General features: G+C 43.9%; 1 protein-coding gene across 2 annotated transcripts in view; it reads right to left on the bottom strand.

Annotated features, from left to right (window-relative positions):
* The window catches only part of Shq1 (SHQ1, H/ACA ribonucleoprotein assembly factor), a 99,584-nt gene extending 92,671 nt beyond the window's left edge, over positions 1-6,913 (bottom strand). For both annotated transcript variants that reach the window (XM_029478869.2, XM_021165304.2), the window contains exons 1-4: positions 6,685-6,913; positions 5,465-5,529; positions 1,057-1,179; positions 96-256 (exon numbers count right to left, since the gene is read on the bottom strand). In XM_029478869.2, coding sequence (XP_029334729.1) covers positions 96-256; positions 1,057-1,179; positions 5,465-5,529; positions 6,685-6,827 — 492 coding nt within the window. In that variant the 5' untranslated portion in view covers positions 6,828-6,913. The remainder of the gene's footprint in view (positions 1-95; positions 257-1,056; positions 1,180-5,464; positions 5,530-6,684) is intronic.
* Between the last annotated feature and the right edge of the window lie 7,716 nt (positions 6,914-14,629).

Raw genomic sequence — 14,629 nt, 5'->3', positions numbered from 1 at the left:
ACTGTGTCTCCTTCCATAATCTTCCTTTAAAAGTGCCCCAGGTAAACAGAAATGAAGTTGAAGACTGCGTGGCACAGTCTTCCAGGACAGCATACCTGTAACCGCTGAACCACACCGGCCCGCAGGTTTCCAAATCCATAGTGACACTGTGATTGCAGAGTACTTTCTGAGACTTCTTCATAGGGAGTCTGCTCGATTTCCCAGTCAAACTCTTCATCCTCATCGTCAGCTCCTTCCTCAGAAACCCCGGAAGCACCTACATGTGTTATACATTAGTTTATCGCTCAAAGTCCTGAGATGTCTAGGTACAATGAGAGAAAGAAGTTGCTACAGGGAAAATGCCTATATTTGTGCACCGAAGGCCCAGACAAGAATAGTCACAGCCCTGCAGGTCTCGATGGCCAAAAAGTGGAACCAGCCCAAATGTTCACCACAGTAGGAGGTATAGATAAACTTGAAGTGATGAAGGTAGATGGACTTGTGTTTTAACACACATATACCTCATAAGAACATTGAATGTAAGAAGCCAGACAAAAAGGAACACACACTCTGGGAGTAATTATGTAAGCAACTCACAGTCAGGCAAGGGGGAAGGGTACTGGGGATCTAGGGAAGATGAGGGTACAGAACCTAGGAAGAGCATGACAGGATTAGAGGAAACTTTAATCCCAGGGTATCAGAAAGAAATGAACACTACAGCTCGTGACCCAGCAAGTATTCATATTATGTAGCTTTTCAACTCTACACTTCTGGCAAGACAGAATGTTTTAATGATAGAGAAAAACCGTGACTGGCCTACTCCTCCTCCTGGCCTACTCCTCCTGGCCTACTCCTCCTCCTGGCCTACTCCTCCTCCTGGCCTACTCCTCCTGGTCCCGCCTTTTAACTGTGATGCCAGATGAGCTATTTTCTCAGGACACTGAACTTTCCCTTTCTATTTTCTTCACTTGAAACTTTTTCCTCTGATTTTCCATCCCCAAGTCTCTTCCCTAGAAACACAAATTATCGTGAGAATTCTTCTTTATCCTCATTTCCTCCCAACAACAGGAAACATACCTATTTCTTCCACAAGTGGTTTGGCAGACCTGGATTTTCTCGGGGCCAGAAGAGCAGTTAACATGTTCAGCCCCTCAAAATGTTGGCCAGGAGTTTCCTTGGGCAATCGAATGGTAAAAATTCCTTTAAAAGAAATTGTTGTATAGTTAGACATTAGAATATTTAGACTTCATAAGTACATATAAGGAAATATAAGTACAGGCAATATATAATTCTGAGGAAAACCTTTGTTAACTATGTAAGTGTTCCAGCTCTGAAGGGAAAGGCAGAGTGTTCCAGCTCTGCTCCAGGGAAGGAAAGGTTTCTCCAACACAAGGGTTACAGCTCGTAAGGGAAAGGTGTCTTGGTGGTCGGGAGCCAAGGAATACCACAAAATCACACAAGAGATTTACCGGGAGGAAAAACCCAGGAGGGTGGCAGCAAAGAACTCAGTAGAAGATGGGATTTATATAGGGTTTCTTGAGGTAGGGGAGGCTGAGGTGGGGATGGGGATGGGGGTGGCAGAGCTTTCCAGGATGGCCTAAGATTGGAGGGATTATGTGGCCCTATCTTGGGGCAAACTCAGGTATTAGTGGAATTTTTTTTTTTCCCGTAGGATAAAACCTGGCTACTCTCCTGCCATCAGGGGCTGGGACGGCCATTAACAGCCATTAGGGAAGTCTGAGTGGGGCAAGGCCTGGCTCTTGGAGCTCCTCAGACAGGAAGGCTGGTTGCTCCTGCACCTGGAGGGTCAGCAGCCTGAGTAGTCTATGAGGTTTCTAGAGTGGGGCTTTTGCCCATCGCAAGAAAGGCCATCCTGCAGCTTGAATTGGACAGAATAGCCAACAAACTATATATCTGAAGTGAATTAATATCCACATGTAAAGAGCTCAAAACACAAAATACTCAGGCCAGACTGGAAAAATGGCTCAGTTGGTAGCATTTCTCACATAACCATAAGGAGCTAAGTTTCAATTTCTATATTCTACATATACAATATGAGCACAACATCCAATACCTATAACCCCAGTGCTGAGGAAATTGAGACAGAACCCCTGAGGTTTGCTGGCCAAGCTGAAGCAACAAGAGCCTAGCGCCAAGTTCAGTGAAAGGCCTTGTCTCTTAGGTAGATCGTAATGAAGCAAGAACCCAGAAAGTCAATCCTCTTGTCTGCAGTACGTGCATACACACAAACACAAACTAGGGACAAACCACCTACACATACATACACACACACACACACACACACACACACACACACACACACACATACAAACACACACACACACACACACACACACACACACACGACAAAACAACCAAATCAACCAAATCAACCAAATGGCAAATAAACACATGAAAAAAATGGTCAGCATCCTTAACCAGCAAGGAGATGCAAACTACACTGAGATCCATCTCAGCTCAGTCAGAATGCCTCTTACAGAGAAAACACAACAGCAGTGCTGGCAAGGATGCAGAGAAAAGTCTCTCTCTCTCTCTCTCTCTCTCTCTCTCTCTCTCACACACACACACACACACACACACAATCTCATGTATGAGACATGAAAGCTATGGAAACTAGGGGGAAGGGGAAAGGACATGAGTAGGAGAGGAAAGGGGAGGAGAGAAAGGAAACAGTGTGGAGTGGTGAATATATGATATACTTGAAAAAAATATATTTTCAGGAATCCTAACACCATCTGCAACGAATACACACCAATGAAACATTTTAACTAGATTATTAAAAATAACAAACAATGTAATTTCTTAAGGGATTCCAAAATTTTGCCCTTATTATAGTAACTACAAATCAAGAAAAACTCTTAAAAGAGGTTTTTCCAAACTTGTCCCTTTGATCAGAAATTACTGTAACCAAACCACAGAGAGCTTTGATATCACCTAATACCATCTTAACCTAGTCAAAATATCCAAGCTCAAAGAGTTTTTACAAGTCAAGGGCTGAGGAGGTGACTGCGCTGACAAATATGTATTTCTGAACGATGGGGAAGTCAGGATACCTAATCCACAGAGTAGCAACGGCTCTAAAACTACATCAAACCAATTATAGCTTAATAATTTCTTTACTAACTCTAGAGACATTTTTACTTCTTTTGAGACAGCTTTGCAATGTAGCCCTGGCTAGCCCAAACCCACATGAAACTATGCTCCTATCTTGGGGTCCTGAGCACCAGGATTACAAGCGTGTATGCCCACTTGTTAAAACTTTAACACAGTCCACTGTGTTAAAACTTTCCCTCTTCCATCACACTGACGTGCAATCCAATATATCAATAAATACAACCCAGCCCAGACATCCCCGATAGACAACACCTCAACTCTAAGTACTTCACAGTTTTGTTTTGCTTTTTAGGGTTTATTTTATAAATTATGTGTGCATGAGTACAAGTGCCCGCAGAAGCCACAAGAGGGCGTCAGAGTCCCTGGAGCTGGACTTAGAGCAACTGTAAGCCTCTGTGTACTGAAAACCAAAAACTCTGATCCTCTGTAAAAGCAGTATATGCTATGAACAGCCGAGCGATCTCTGCAGCCGTAAAGTTTAATAATGCCAATGTCTTATCCACAGCTAGGATAGCGGCTCCCTTAGACTTCATTATCACATCATTACGAATGAGAGTTTAATCATTTTTCTTTAGTCTCATTCTTTCCAGCCCCTTACCCCAGCTCTCAATAGTTACTGAATAAATTACATAAGAATACACACAAGCTACTTTTTTTTTTTTTAATTAAAAAAAAAATACTACTCTGCAGGCATGGGGTAGGGAGGACGTGACAGGCTGTGCTATAATTCATGTGTGGCAGTCTGAGCACAGCTCTGCCCAGTCAGTTTTCTCCTTTGCCTTTACATGGGTTCTGAGAACTAAATTCAGGTTACCAGGTTTGCTAGACAACCGCCTTTACCCATTGAGCTACTTTGCCGGACCCCACATCTACCCTTATTCCAAACTCAGTCCAAAAGAAAAGACAGGAGCTGCTGTAAGTGTAAAATTCCTGGAGTTTGTGGCTGGCTTAAGATGGGGGCTTGTCAATCATGAATAGAAAATCCAATTACTCTTACATTTTTCCATGCATAATTTCTCATCTACCTGTTATTAAAAATTTAAATTTGAAAACTGTTTAAGAAAGTTTTCATTCAAAAGCTTATAAACCATTTTAAAACATGTGCTACAGAAAATTAAACTAGAACTTTTGAGTCAAATTTAAAGATTACTGCAAAATACTTTAAAAGACTGAGAAAACTGCTACCTGTCAAAAATCCATAGATAATAGGCACTAAAGATTAAAAAAAGTTACACAGCATACAGCAATTGCTAGACATCTCTGAAAGTCCCCACGGTATCTTTAGAGACTACTACCACTATAACATAAGGAATCCACCAAATCCTAGCCAAGACTGGGCCTATGGCTCAGTCAGTAAAGCACTTGCCGTACAAGCAGGAGGACCTGAGTTTCATTCCCAGAACCCAAATGAAAACATAAGATGCAGTGGTGCATGTGTGTAATCCTCCAGCTGGGGAGACAGAGACAGAATATTCCCAGGGCTTCCTGCCCAGCCAGTCTAGCCTAACTGATAAGCAACAAGCAAGAAACCTTGTCTCTAACACAGTCCTCAGGATGACGTCAGAGGTGGTCCTTTGGCTTCCAATTGCATGTGTGCACACATATGAACCTACACATATACACCTCCCCTCACCACATCTATACCTATAGATGCAGTTGTACAGTACCATCCTTGGAGCCAAACTGCCACCATCTCCAGCCCACAAACGGTCATCACAGACGAGCCTACTGACTATTTTCCGTCCCTCACAGAATGAGAGGGCGGCCACCACCACCCCCAACCAGAATTGTATGATACAATTCTGCCCCAACTGCATGTGGTCGTGGGGGAAGAACTAGAATCTAGGCTGAAGGGAGGGAGTTCAATCTATACAGCCCTGAGGAAGCCGTGCAGATCGTCCACTGTGGCTACTTCATTTTTTTATTTTTTTTTATTTATTTATTTATTTTATTTTATTTATTTTTTTTTTTTTTGGTTTTTCGAGACAGGGTTTCTCTTTATAGCTCTGGCTGTCCTGGAGCTCACTTTGTAGACCAGGCTGGCCTCGAACTCAGAAATCCGCCTGCCTCCGCCTCCCGAGTGCTGGGATTAAAGGCGTGCGCCACCACGCCCGGCTTACTTCAAGAGCACCAAGATTCCTGCCCTAAACCCCTTACCCACTACTCTATAACTTAATAAACTCAGTGGTTCTCCCAGTGAACTTTGATGGAATCACATTTAGTTTTTCAATGGGACTTTAGGAGAATGCCCCTTCTAGGGAAGGAACTTTAGCAACATGGGTGGCATGCGCGTGCACACACACACACACACACACACACACCCCAATCTATCTAAAACCCCAAACCATACCTTTATCTGCATCATAGGTCCCCTGCTCAGATCCATTTTCCACAATCCTTCCAGGCAGCGTTAATCTGCAGATTTAACACAAGGAAGGCGATTATCAATCGTAGCATAGTTTTAGCCATCAAAATCTATCCACCATTCGAAAGGCAACTTTCAGTGCTTCACATTTTGCAAGCTAAATAATCTAGATTGACTCTTCAACTAAGAAAATAAACAATCAAATGACCCATCTTTCCATTTGAATACTTTAACAACCAATAAAATGGAGGGGGGGTGGAGAACGACTCACAAAAAACATTAGCAAACGTATTTATGTCTGTTCTGCTTCACTTTAAACTTAATCTATAAGTTAAACTTCATCTTAGGTTTATAGGTAAAGAGAAAATAGTATATACAGGGTTCATTACTATCCATGATTTCAGATATCCATTGAGGAGTCCTGGAAGTATCTCTCATAGGTAGGGAGTGACCTACTGTATTTTCAAGTTGGCATGCTAATTAAGATCTAATGTGGCTCCCACACGAGCAGTGAAGAAACCCCTTGACTGTAGCTTGACTCCGTTGAAAGCAGAGGGCAACTGATGAGCAAGTTTAGGAAGACTCTCACACCGTCCACGGTACAAGGAGGTAATAGTTCTGCTTAACTCAAAGTCCGGCTATCAGAATTAAAATGACTTAAAACGACATGTGCGCATCTAAGAAGCTGCCTGCCTACCACACTGAAGGTGGCGAGTGTGAGCTGCCACTACTATTTTGGTTCAACACGGAGAAAAACCTGGTATGAATGAATGGTAAATGCTAAGTACTGCTCGCATCTCCGGGCAGCCAGGCAGAAAAGAATTGGCTAATCTGATGCTAACCGGAGACCTGGGAACTACAGGAAGCAGATGACATGCGGGCGGGAGTCAAAAGACCAACCCACGCGGGGAGGTCACCACGGAAAGAGGGAGGCGCGGGCGTGCAGTGAAAGAAAAGCACAAGTCAGGAAAGATCGAGAACGAGGGTGACCGGACTGACACCGCGCGGGTGGCCCCGTGCTCGGTGGCGGAATCCAGGGATGCCACAGGAGGTGATTGTACGGCAGGTAGACTGCGAGCCTGGAAGCCGCCGACGAGGCGGCAGCGAAGAGACCCGCGAGTGTGTGTGTGTGTGTCCGCGATCGCGGAGTAAATCGCGAGCGTGGGCTCCCGAATGAACGCGGCACGCAGGCTGCGGGAACTCGCCTCAGAAAGTACGGCTTGGCGTAGAACTTGAAGTCCACCCCCTCGAAGTACACGTCGAACTCGGAGGCGCGCGCGTGGGGCACGCGGATGGCGACGGTGAGGAAGTCGCAGTCCTGGGTCAGCTCGAACGCAGGAGTAAGCATCGCTGCGCGCGCCTGAAGCCACCACAGCCCCGCTAGGCAGACGATCAGGTCCCCGGCGCGACAGACCCACGCCGTCTGCCGCAACGCTTCCGGACGGAGGCGGAAGTGAGTGTGCGTAGGGGCCGGAAGTCCCGCCCTGCGCCAGTCTCCTTGGAGACAGGACGCTTTCGCTAGCTGGGCGGAGTTTTTAAACAGATTGAGAAAGATGCCCTGCAGGCTTGTTATGAAACTTCAATTAAGGGAAATTTTTCGAAGAACTGGAACTCTAACCGGGACATTTGCGGACTAACGGGAACACGAAGTCGCCTTAGACTCACGTCTATGGGGAGACTTAGAAATTATTTAACTGCCTTGTGGGTTGTTTTTTTTTTAAGTCAACAAAGTGGTTTTGAATTTCTATGTGAGCGTTTCCCAGTTGCACGACCTTGAGCTACAAAACTCCTCTATACTTCAGACACCGCTACTATAAAAGGAGGCTAATATTAGTCCAGCTTCTTCAGATGCTGTGAGGATTGCACGGCGTAATCCATGAGGAGCGCTGTACCCTTCAAGTAGTCAGCACTCAGCAAGTAGAAGCAGGTTCTGCCTTAGCCACAGCGTCCCTACGGTGACGTTCCTTTCAGTTCTCACCTGTAATGCCAAAAACTGCCCCGCTGGCCCCTCTCCTACCCCTCCCTCAGCTTCCTCTCTCCTTTTTATTCCCTTCTTTGAATAGTTTTCTCATTAACAGAATACGTGGGATATGTGTTCTCTAATCTAACCCACACTGCAAACTCCAAGGAAAAGTAAGCTGAGAGATTAAACGGGATCAGAATCCAGATGCCCAGTCAGCGCAGACTCTGAAGAATTGTGCTTCCTTTTGATTTTGTTTCACTTTTCTCTGTTTTCAAACACTCTTCAAAAACAGTCTTTTGTCTCTTTTTTTCTTCACGTTGTTCTTTTTTTTTTTTTTTTTTTTTTTTGGTTTTTCCGAGACAGAGTTTCTTTTTAGTTCCTCTGTTAAGCTCACTCTCCCAATGCCTTTCCCACTACTCTCCCTCTTCCCCCTTATAGTCTCTTGGACGTACTTCCCCCTCATTTCTTTTACAGGATCTAGCACAGTCCAAGTCTAGTATTGTGCTGGCTGGTTTATATCAGCTTGACATAAGCTAAAGATATTTGAGAGGAGGAGGAAACCTCAATGAAGAGAATGTCTCCATAAGATCGGACTGTAGCCAAGCCTATGGGAGCATTTTCTTAATTAGTGATTGATAGGGAAGTACTTAGCCCTTTGCGGGTGGTGCCACCACTGGGCTGGTGCTCCTGGATTTTACAGCAGGCTGAGCAAGCTCCACGAGGAGCAAGCCAGTAAACAGTACCCCTTCATGGCCTCTGCATCAGCTCCTGCCTCCAGGTTCCCGCCTTGTCTGAGTTCTTGTCCTGACTTCCTTCCATGATGAACAGTGATATGGAAGTCTAACCCAAATAAACCCTTTCCTCCACAAATGGCTTTGGTCATGGTGTTTCATCACAGCAATAGTAACCCTAACTATGACAAGTATGAATTCCCTGCTCGTGGATGTCAATAGAGTAGCTGGTCTCAGTGGCTTACACCTGTAATCTCAGCATGCAGAGGAGGCAGAGGCAGAGGCAGGAGGATTGTGCACGTTTTTTTACTAGCACCAGGCCACACTACATATCCTAGTTTGCTTTCTATTGTGATAAAGACCATGACCAAAAGTTACATGGGAAGGAAAGTGTTCATGTACTTTCCATTTCCCGGTCACACTGCATCCTCCAGGAAGGCCAAGGTAGGAGCTTAAGGCAGGTGTTAAAGCGGGGACCATGGAGGAACACTTCTTTCTTGCTTGATCACCTTGCTCTTTTATGCAATCTAGGACCACCTACCTACCCAGGGGTGGCACCATCCAGGTATATTGGGCTTCCCTCCTCAATCAGTAGCCAAGAAAATGTCCTCATTGATTTGCCTACAGTCCAAATTGATAAAGACATTTTCTTAATTGAGGTCCCCTCTTCCCATACGACCTCAGCTTGTACCAAGTTAGTAAAAACTAACCTGCACGCTGGGTTACACAGTGAAACTCTAGCTCAAGACAGCACGAAGAAGAAGAAAAGCAAATAGCAAATATTGATAGAAAGGGTTAAAAGCCATTTCCTTTGACAGTAAAGATCCCCAGATACCCACAAAAGCCTCCCTGCCAGCTGGCTTTTTATGATGCTAGGAAAACAATCTTGACTTTTAACTGGGACTCAAAAAAATAAAATGTTAGCATTAGCCCAGCTATGCAGCAGAACTACAGTAAGCTTGTTCTGATTCCTCCTCCTCCTTTCTGGCAGCTCTGTGAGGAAGCCATTTATATTCGGTTCACAATTTGTCAGTGTCTCAGTGGGCTCAAGGTTAGTCTCATTCTAGGTCCAGGCTCCAAACCACTAAAGAGCTAAAACCTCCAATATTACCTCCCACATCTTGGTTTCATCCTCAAAGGCCAGGCCTGCATTCCTTAGACCATACGAATTCTTAACAGTAATAGATAGTCAATTTTTACAATGAATTGATGCCAATCTGGGATTAGTAAAACCCTTAAAAGATTCCCCTGAGATAGCCTCTGGCCAATTACTCCAAACTCACTTCCCTAGAAAGAATCTTTATATCTGCCATGGGACCTCATTCCTGTAGGTCACAAGCATTAGTATTTTTAATTATTAATGACAGGAAATTAAATGAAACAAGCTATGCTATACACACACACGGAGAGAGAGAGAGAGAGAGAGAGAGAGAGAGACTGTATTAGTCAATACCACTGTTCTTCAGTAGGGATTTATACAATATTTGCTGTATCTCAGAAGTGCTTGTATACTGAGGTTTATCATGTGGGAGAAAAGGAGGATTTGGGTCCCCTTTTTCCCTTTGTAAATAGTCTGTTTTATTTTTAAATTTTATTGTATTTTACGTGTATAGGTGTTTTATCTGAATGTTACACCACCTGTGTGCCTGCTACCCATGCAAGCCAAAAGAAGGCATCCAATCCCCTGGACCTGGAGTTGTAGACAGTTGTGAGTCACCATGTGGGTGCCAGGAATTGAACCCAGGTCTTCTGCAAGAGCAGCAGGTGCTCTTAATTGCTGAGCCATCTCTCCAACTACCAGTTCACTTAATTTTTGTGTCTGTTTAGTACTAAGATACATAAATTATACATCCATACTTCTTTTTAAAATGTAAAGTTCTCTTTTAGCTGATGTACAACGTTGTCTTTGTCTGTCTGTCTGTCTCTCTCTCTCTCTTTCTCTCTCACTCTCCTCCAAAGCCACTTCTTCCTTTGCAGACTCTATTTCTACATACTTTTCCACTTTTCCACCTATGCTAGCAATTTGTGTTTAGAACTACTTCATAATTTTTCCTTACTAAGGACAAGCATATAACCGGTCACCTTCGTTTACATTAAATCATTCCTTCTTCTAATCTAAAAAATATGATGTGACCTATGAGTTTCAAAATTAAACATTAAATTTAAAAGACAAGTTATATTCTCCCAACAAGATGTTATTTATTTATCTTTTTAGTAGATTAGATTTTTTACATAATAGATGCTGATGACAGTAGGCGTCCCTTCCCTCTACTTCCTCTCCACTTCCCTCCCTGTCGAGATACACTTCCCTTCTGTCTCTCATTAGAAAGGAACAAGCTTCTAAGAGACAAAAATAAAATATAACAAAATAAAATATAGTAAGAAAGAGCAAAAGTTATCACACTGGAGTTGGACAAGACACACCAACAGAGGGAAAAAGAGCCCAAGGGAAGGCACAATAATCTGAGACCCACTCGTCCTGTTGTCACTCAGGAATCCCATAAAAACACTAACCAAGAAGCCATGGTGTATTTGCAGAGGACCGGCTCACACAGGCCCTGGGCTTGCTGCTTCAGTCTCTGCGAGTTCATATGAACTCTGCTCATGTTGATTTAGAGGGCCATGTTTTCTTGGTGTTTCCTCGTTTGCAGGTTCCCTGAGCTCTGAGGGGAGGAATTTGATAGAGACATCCCACTTAGGGCCGAGTGTTCCAAAAGACCAATTTTCAATAAACAATTCTGGTATGCTGGAAGATCTTTTAATGGTGACATACCCCTTATCTCCAGAAGGTGGCGATCACCTAGGCGATTAAAACAGCGCTAACTGGAAGAGCACATTGTAACCTTTGAGTTTAAAGCAGATAAGGCTGTTTATACCTCTAATCCATTTCCTGAGCAATTTGGGAAGGTAGTGGTTTTCTACATAGAATCTTCAAGCTTGATGACGGTTACTATGCTTCATTTTGCTTATTATTTTAAAACTTTTATCATTTTTTCTTAAAGATAACATCTTAAGCTATAGGCCAGGCTGCCCTTACACTCAAGATGTAGCCTGGGCTGACTTCAAACTCATAGCAATCCTCCTGCCTTACTTTTGAGTTCTGAGATTACAAGGGTAAGACACCACACTCAGAAGGCCCTGTTAATTTTTTGATAGAAACCTTTAAAACTTTTACTCTATTCAAAGACATACAGAAAGATTTTTTTAAACAAAAAATAATCCTCTACTCTATATTTCTCTTTTTTTCACTAAGCATAACATCACAGTATCTCCATTTTATTATATTTTTGCTAGTAATATATTTATACACAACTGTGCTGTCCTTAGTTATTAGCATTAATACTGGTACTAAAAAAAGAGAGAGAGAATTGGATGAGGTAGTGGTTCATTTTAAAGAAGACAAAAATGAAACTAGTGCTAGAATCACAAGCATAGATTACAAAAACTAGATCCAGAAGAAAATAGTTAAAATTCCAACTGAATTATCCTTTTCCTTGGGATGCCACTTGGATTTTTGTTTGAGACCAGGCTCACTCTGTAGCCCCAACTGTTCTCAAATTCACAGCATCCCTCCTGCCTCAGCCTCTGAGATAGTGGGACTACAGGGCATGAAGCACAACACCAGCCTAGATTAAGTAAAGTGTGGGTAAAGACACAGGTGACCAACAGATAAATGTTAAAGATGCTTAAAAACAGTGACAAAGGGTGCTGTGGTGATTTGAATGAGACTCCCCCGCCCCCATAGGCTCATACTTAAATGTTCCTGTCACCAGTTGGTGGGACTGTCTAGGAAAGATTAGTGGGTATGGCCTTGTTATACAAGCCATATCACTTTGAGGTCTCTAAAAGTCCTGTATCTCAGCCAGGCATGGTGGCATACACCTTTAATCCCAGCACCTGGGGGGCAGAGGCAGGCAAATTTCTGAGTTCGAGGCCAGCCTGGTCTACAGAGTGAGTTCCAGGACAGCCAGGGCTACACAGAGAAACCCTGTCTCGAAAGAAGAAAGAAGAAGAAGAAGAAAGAAGAAGAAAGAAGAAGAAGAAGAAGAAGAAGAAGAAGAAGAAGAAGAAGAAGAAGAAGAAGAAGAAGAGAAAAAGAGAAAGTCCTGTACTACTACTCCTCCTCCCCCCCTCCTCCTCCTCCTCTTTCTCCTCCTCTCAGTAGCTAAGATGCAAGACTTCCTGCTGCCCCACTCTTCACCATAATGGACATGGACTAGCCCTTGGAAATTGTAAGCAAGCCCTCAATTAAATGTTTTTGTTTATAAGTTGCCTTGGTCATGGTGTCTCTTCACGCCAATAGAACACGAACTAACACACACCACGAGTGTGGCGCTGGCAATGTCGCCAAAGGTTTGTAAAGCACATTTTAATTTGATATTAGCTAGGTTTTGTTCCTTGGCCTTTGTTCCCTCAGCCCATTACAGTCACAGCCTTGAGCTTGTTCAGGGGTACCAAGATACTAGGTAGATATTTCAGATGCGATTTAATTTTGTAAAAGGTCAGTGAACCTCCATAAAAGACCCGCAATGTCTACAGCTATTTGACCAGAAGACCATTCAAAGAAGCCTCGAGGGCTTCTGTTATTGCTTAATGTCCTGTTTCTAAAGACATCTGTAGAAAGTCCCAATGGAGGACCCTGCCTAGATGCCACTAATGAACTGAGAGGCAGAAGGTCTGTCCCTAGCAGCAGATGTGAATGGCTTGTCCTCAGTCCACTTTCCAAGGAGTTACCCAAGCTCTGGGTTTTCCCACATCCGGTTGGAGGAGCTGTGTTCGTTATCTCCCTGAATGCTGCAATCAAATACCTGACTAAATCCATAGAAGGAAGAGAAGTTTCATCTGGGCCTACAGCGCAAGGATCCCATCCATCCCAGCGGAAGTTAGAGCAGCAGCTGGACTCCGTGTCTGCAGCGAGGAAGCAGAGAGAGATGAGTAGTGTCGCTCTGCTCACTTTCTCCTCCACGTGCACTCCGAGACCCCAGCCCACTGAGTAGCACCATATTAACAAAGGATGGTCCCACCTTAATTAACAGTGTCTACGAGATACCTCATGGACATGCCCAGAGCTATCATGGCGATTCTCATCAAGTCAACAATCAAGATTAACCCACACAGTCCCTGTGTGGTGATGTCAGTGAGAAATGTCCCCCATGGACGCATATATTGGACACTTGGTCACCAGATGACGGTGCTGTTTGGGGAAGTTATGGAACTTTTAGGAGTGCAACCGTTCTTGGGGAAGATGTTATTGTGGGCGGGCTTTCAGGGCTTACAGCCTCTCGCCCTACTTCCTGTCCTCCCTCTCTGTCTCCTTCCTGTGTGGATGAAAAATGGCATCAGCCGGCCTCCTTCCCCTGCCACCACACCACGCCCTCTGCCATTATGAATACTCCCTCTGGAACCACAGACTAAAATACACTCCAGCGTCTCGCCTTTGGTGATAACACCGTGTTTTATCACAGCAACAGAAAAGTGACCACTGCGGCCCTTGGAGAGGGGCATTGCTCATGTCTGAGAACAACTCCTTGAGATTGACTTGGGCCTCACCCCCAAAAGAGCTCCCACCACCCTGCCTCCCAGTTGTTAGGCCTGTGTTGGGTACAGGTATCCCTTCAGAGGGGAAGGTGGTTCTTTGTGTTATACATCCAGAGTTCCTTGTGAGATCAGGTCAGAGCTGAGTTTCCCCTCTGTCCACGTCTTTTCCTTACTCTTCCTTCTTCCAGTTTTCTCCAGAGAACTTCCCCTGATAGACTGCATCAAGTTCCCTATCCCAAATTTTGCTTCTAGGAAATCTGACCTATGACCAAATCTTGGACAGCCTCTTGACATTCGCCACATTCACACGAAACTGCTAGGAAACAAACATCTTCAATGTTGCCCGAGAATACCTGATTCAAACAATTCTGATAGCTCTTGATCCTTCATTTAATTAATCTTCTTCCTGATGCAGAGTGAGCATGACTCCATGCAAAAAAAAAAAAAACTATTTAAATGTGCCACTTCTAAAAATATAGAGAAATTGAAATTTAACCCAAATATTTGAAAAACCATTTGGCCGGATCTATCAAATCTAAACATATATTCATCTTAGCACCCTGCAAATCTCTCTGACACATAATAGAAATGAGTGGTGTAATGGTGTTAGTTGTCAACTTGACAGGATCTAGAATTGCCTGGAAGATGGGCCTCTGGCCACACCGGGGGTGGGGTGGTGGTGGTGGTGGTAGTGGTAGTGGTGGTGTCATCTTAATTACATTAATTGAGTTTGACCAAAGGACCCATGAATTCCTGGCTGGCATTGTTCCCTGGCTGAGACGCTGACCTGTGTAAATGGCCAAAGAGAATTGAATAGAACATTCATCCCCGTTTCCTGATTGTAGCTGAAATGTGACCAACTGCTTCAAGATCCTACTACCTTGACTCCCCCATCATGAACTGTGAGGTGCAGTAAAC

Source organism: Mus caroli, unplaced genomic scaffold (genome assembly GCF_978045245.1).
Source record: "Mus caroli unplaced genomic scaffold, Mus_caroli_1 scaffold_7, whole genome shotgun sequence".
Taxonomy (NCBI): domain Eukaryota; kingdom Metazoa; phylum Chordata; class Mammalia; order Rodentia; family Muridae; genus Mus; species Mus caroli.
Note: the sequence above shows the minus strand (reverse complement) of the source record. Positions and strands in the feature narration are given on the sequence as shown.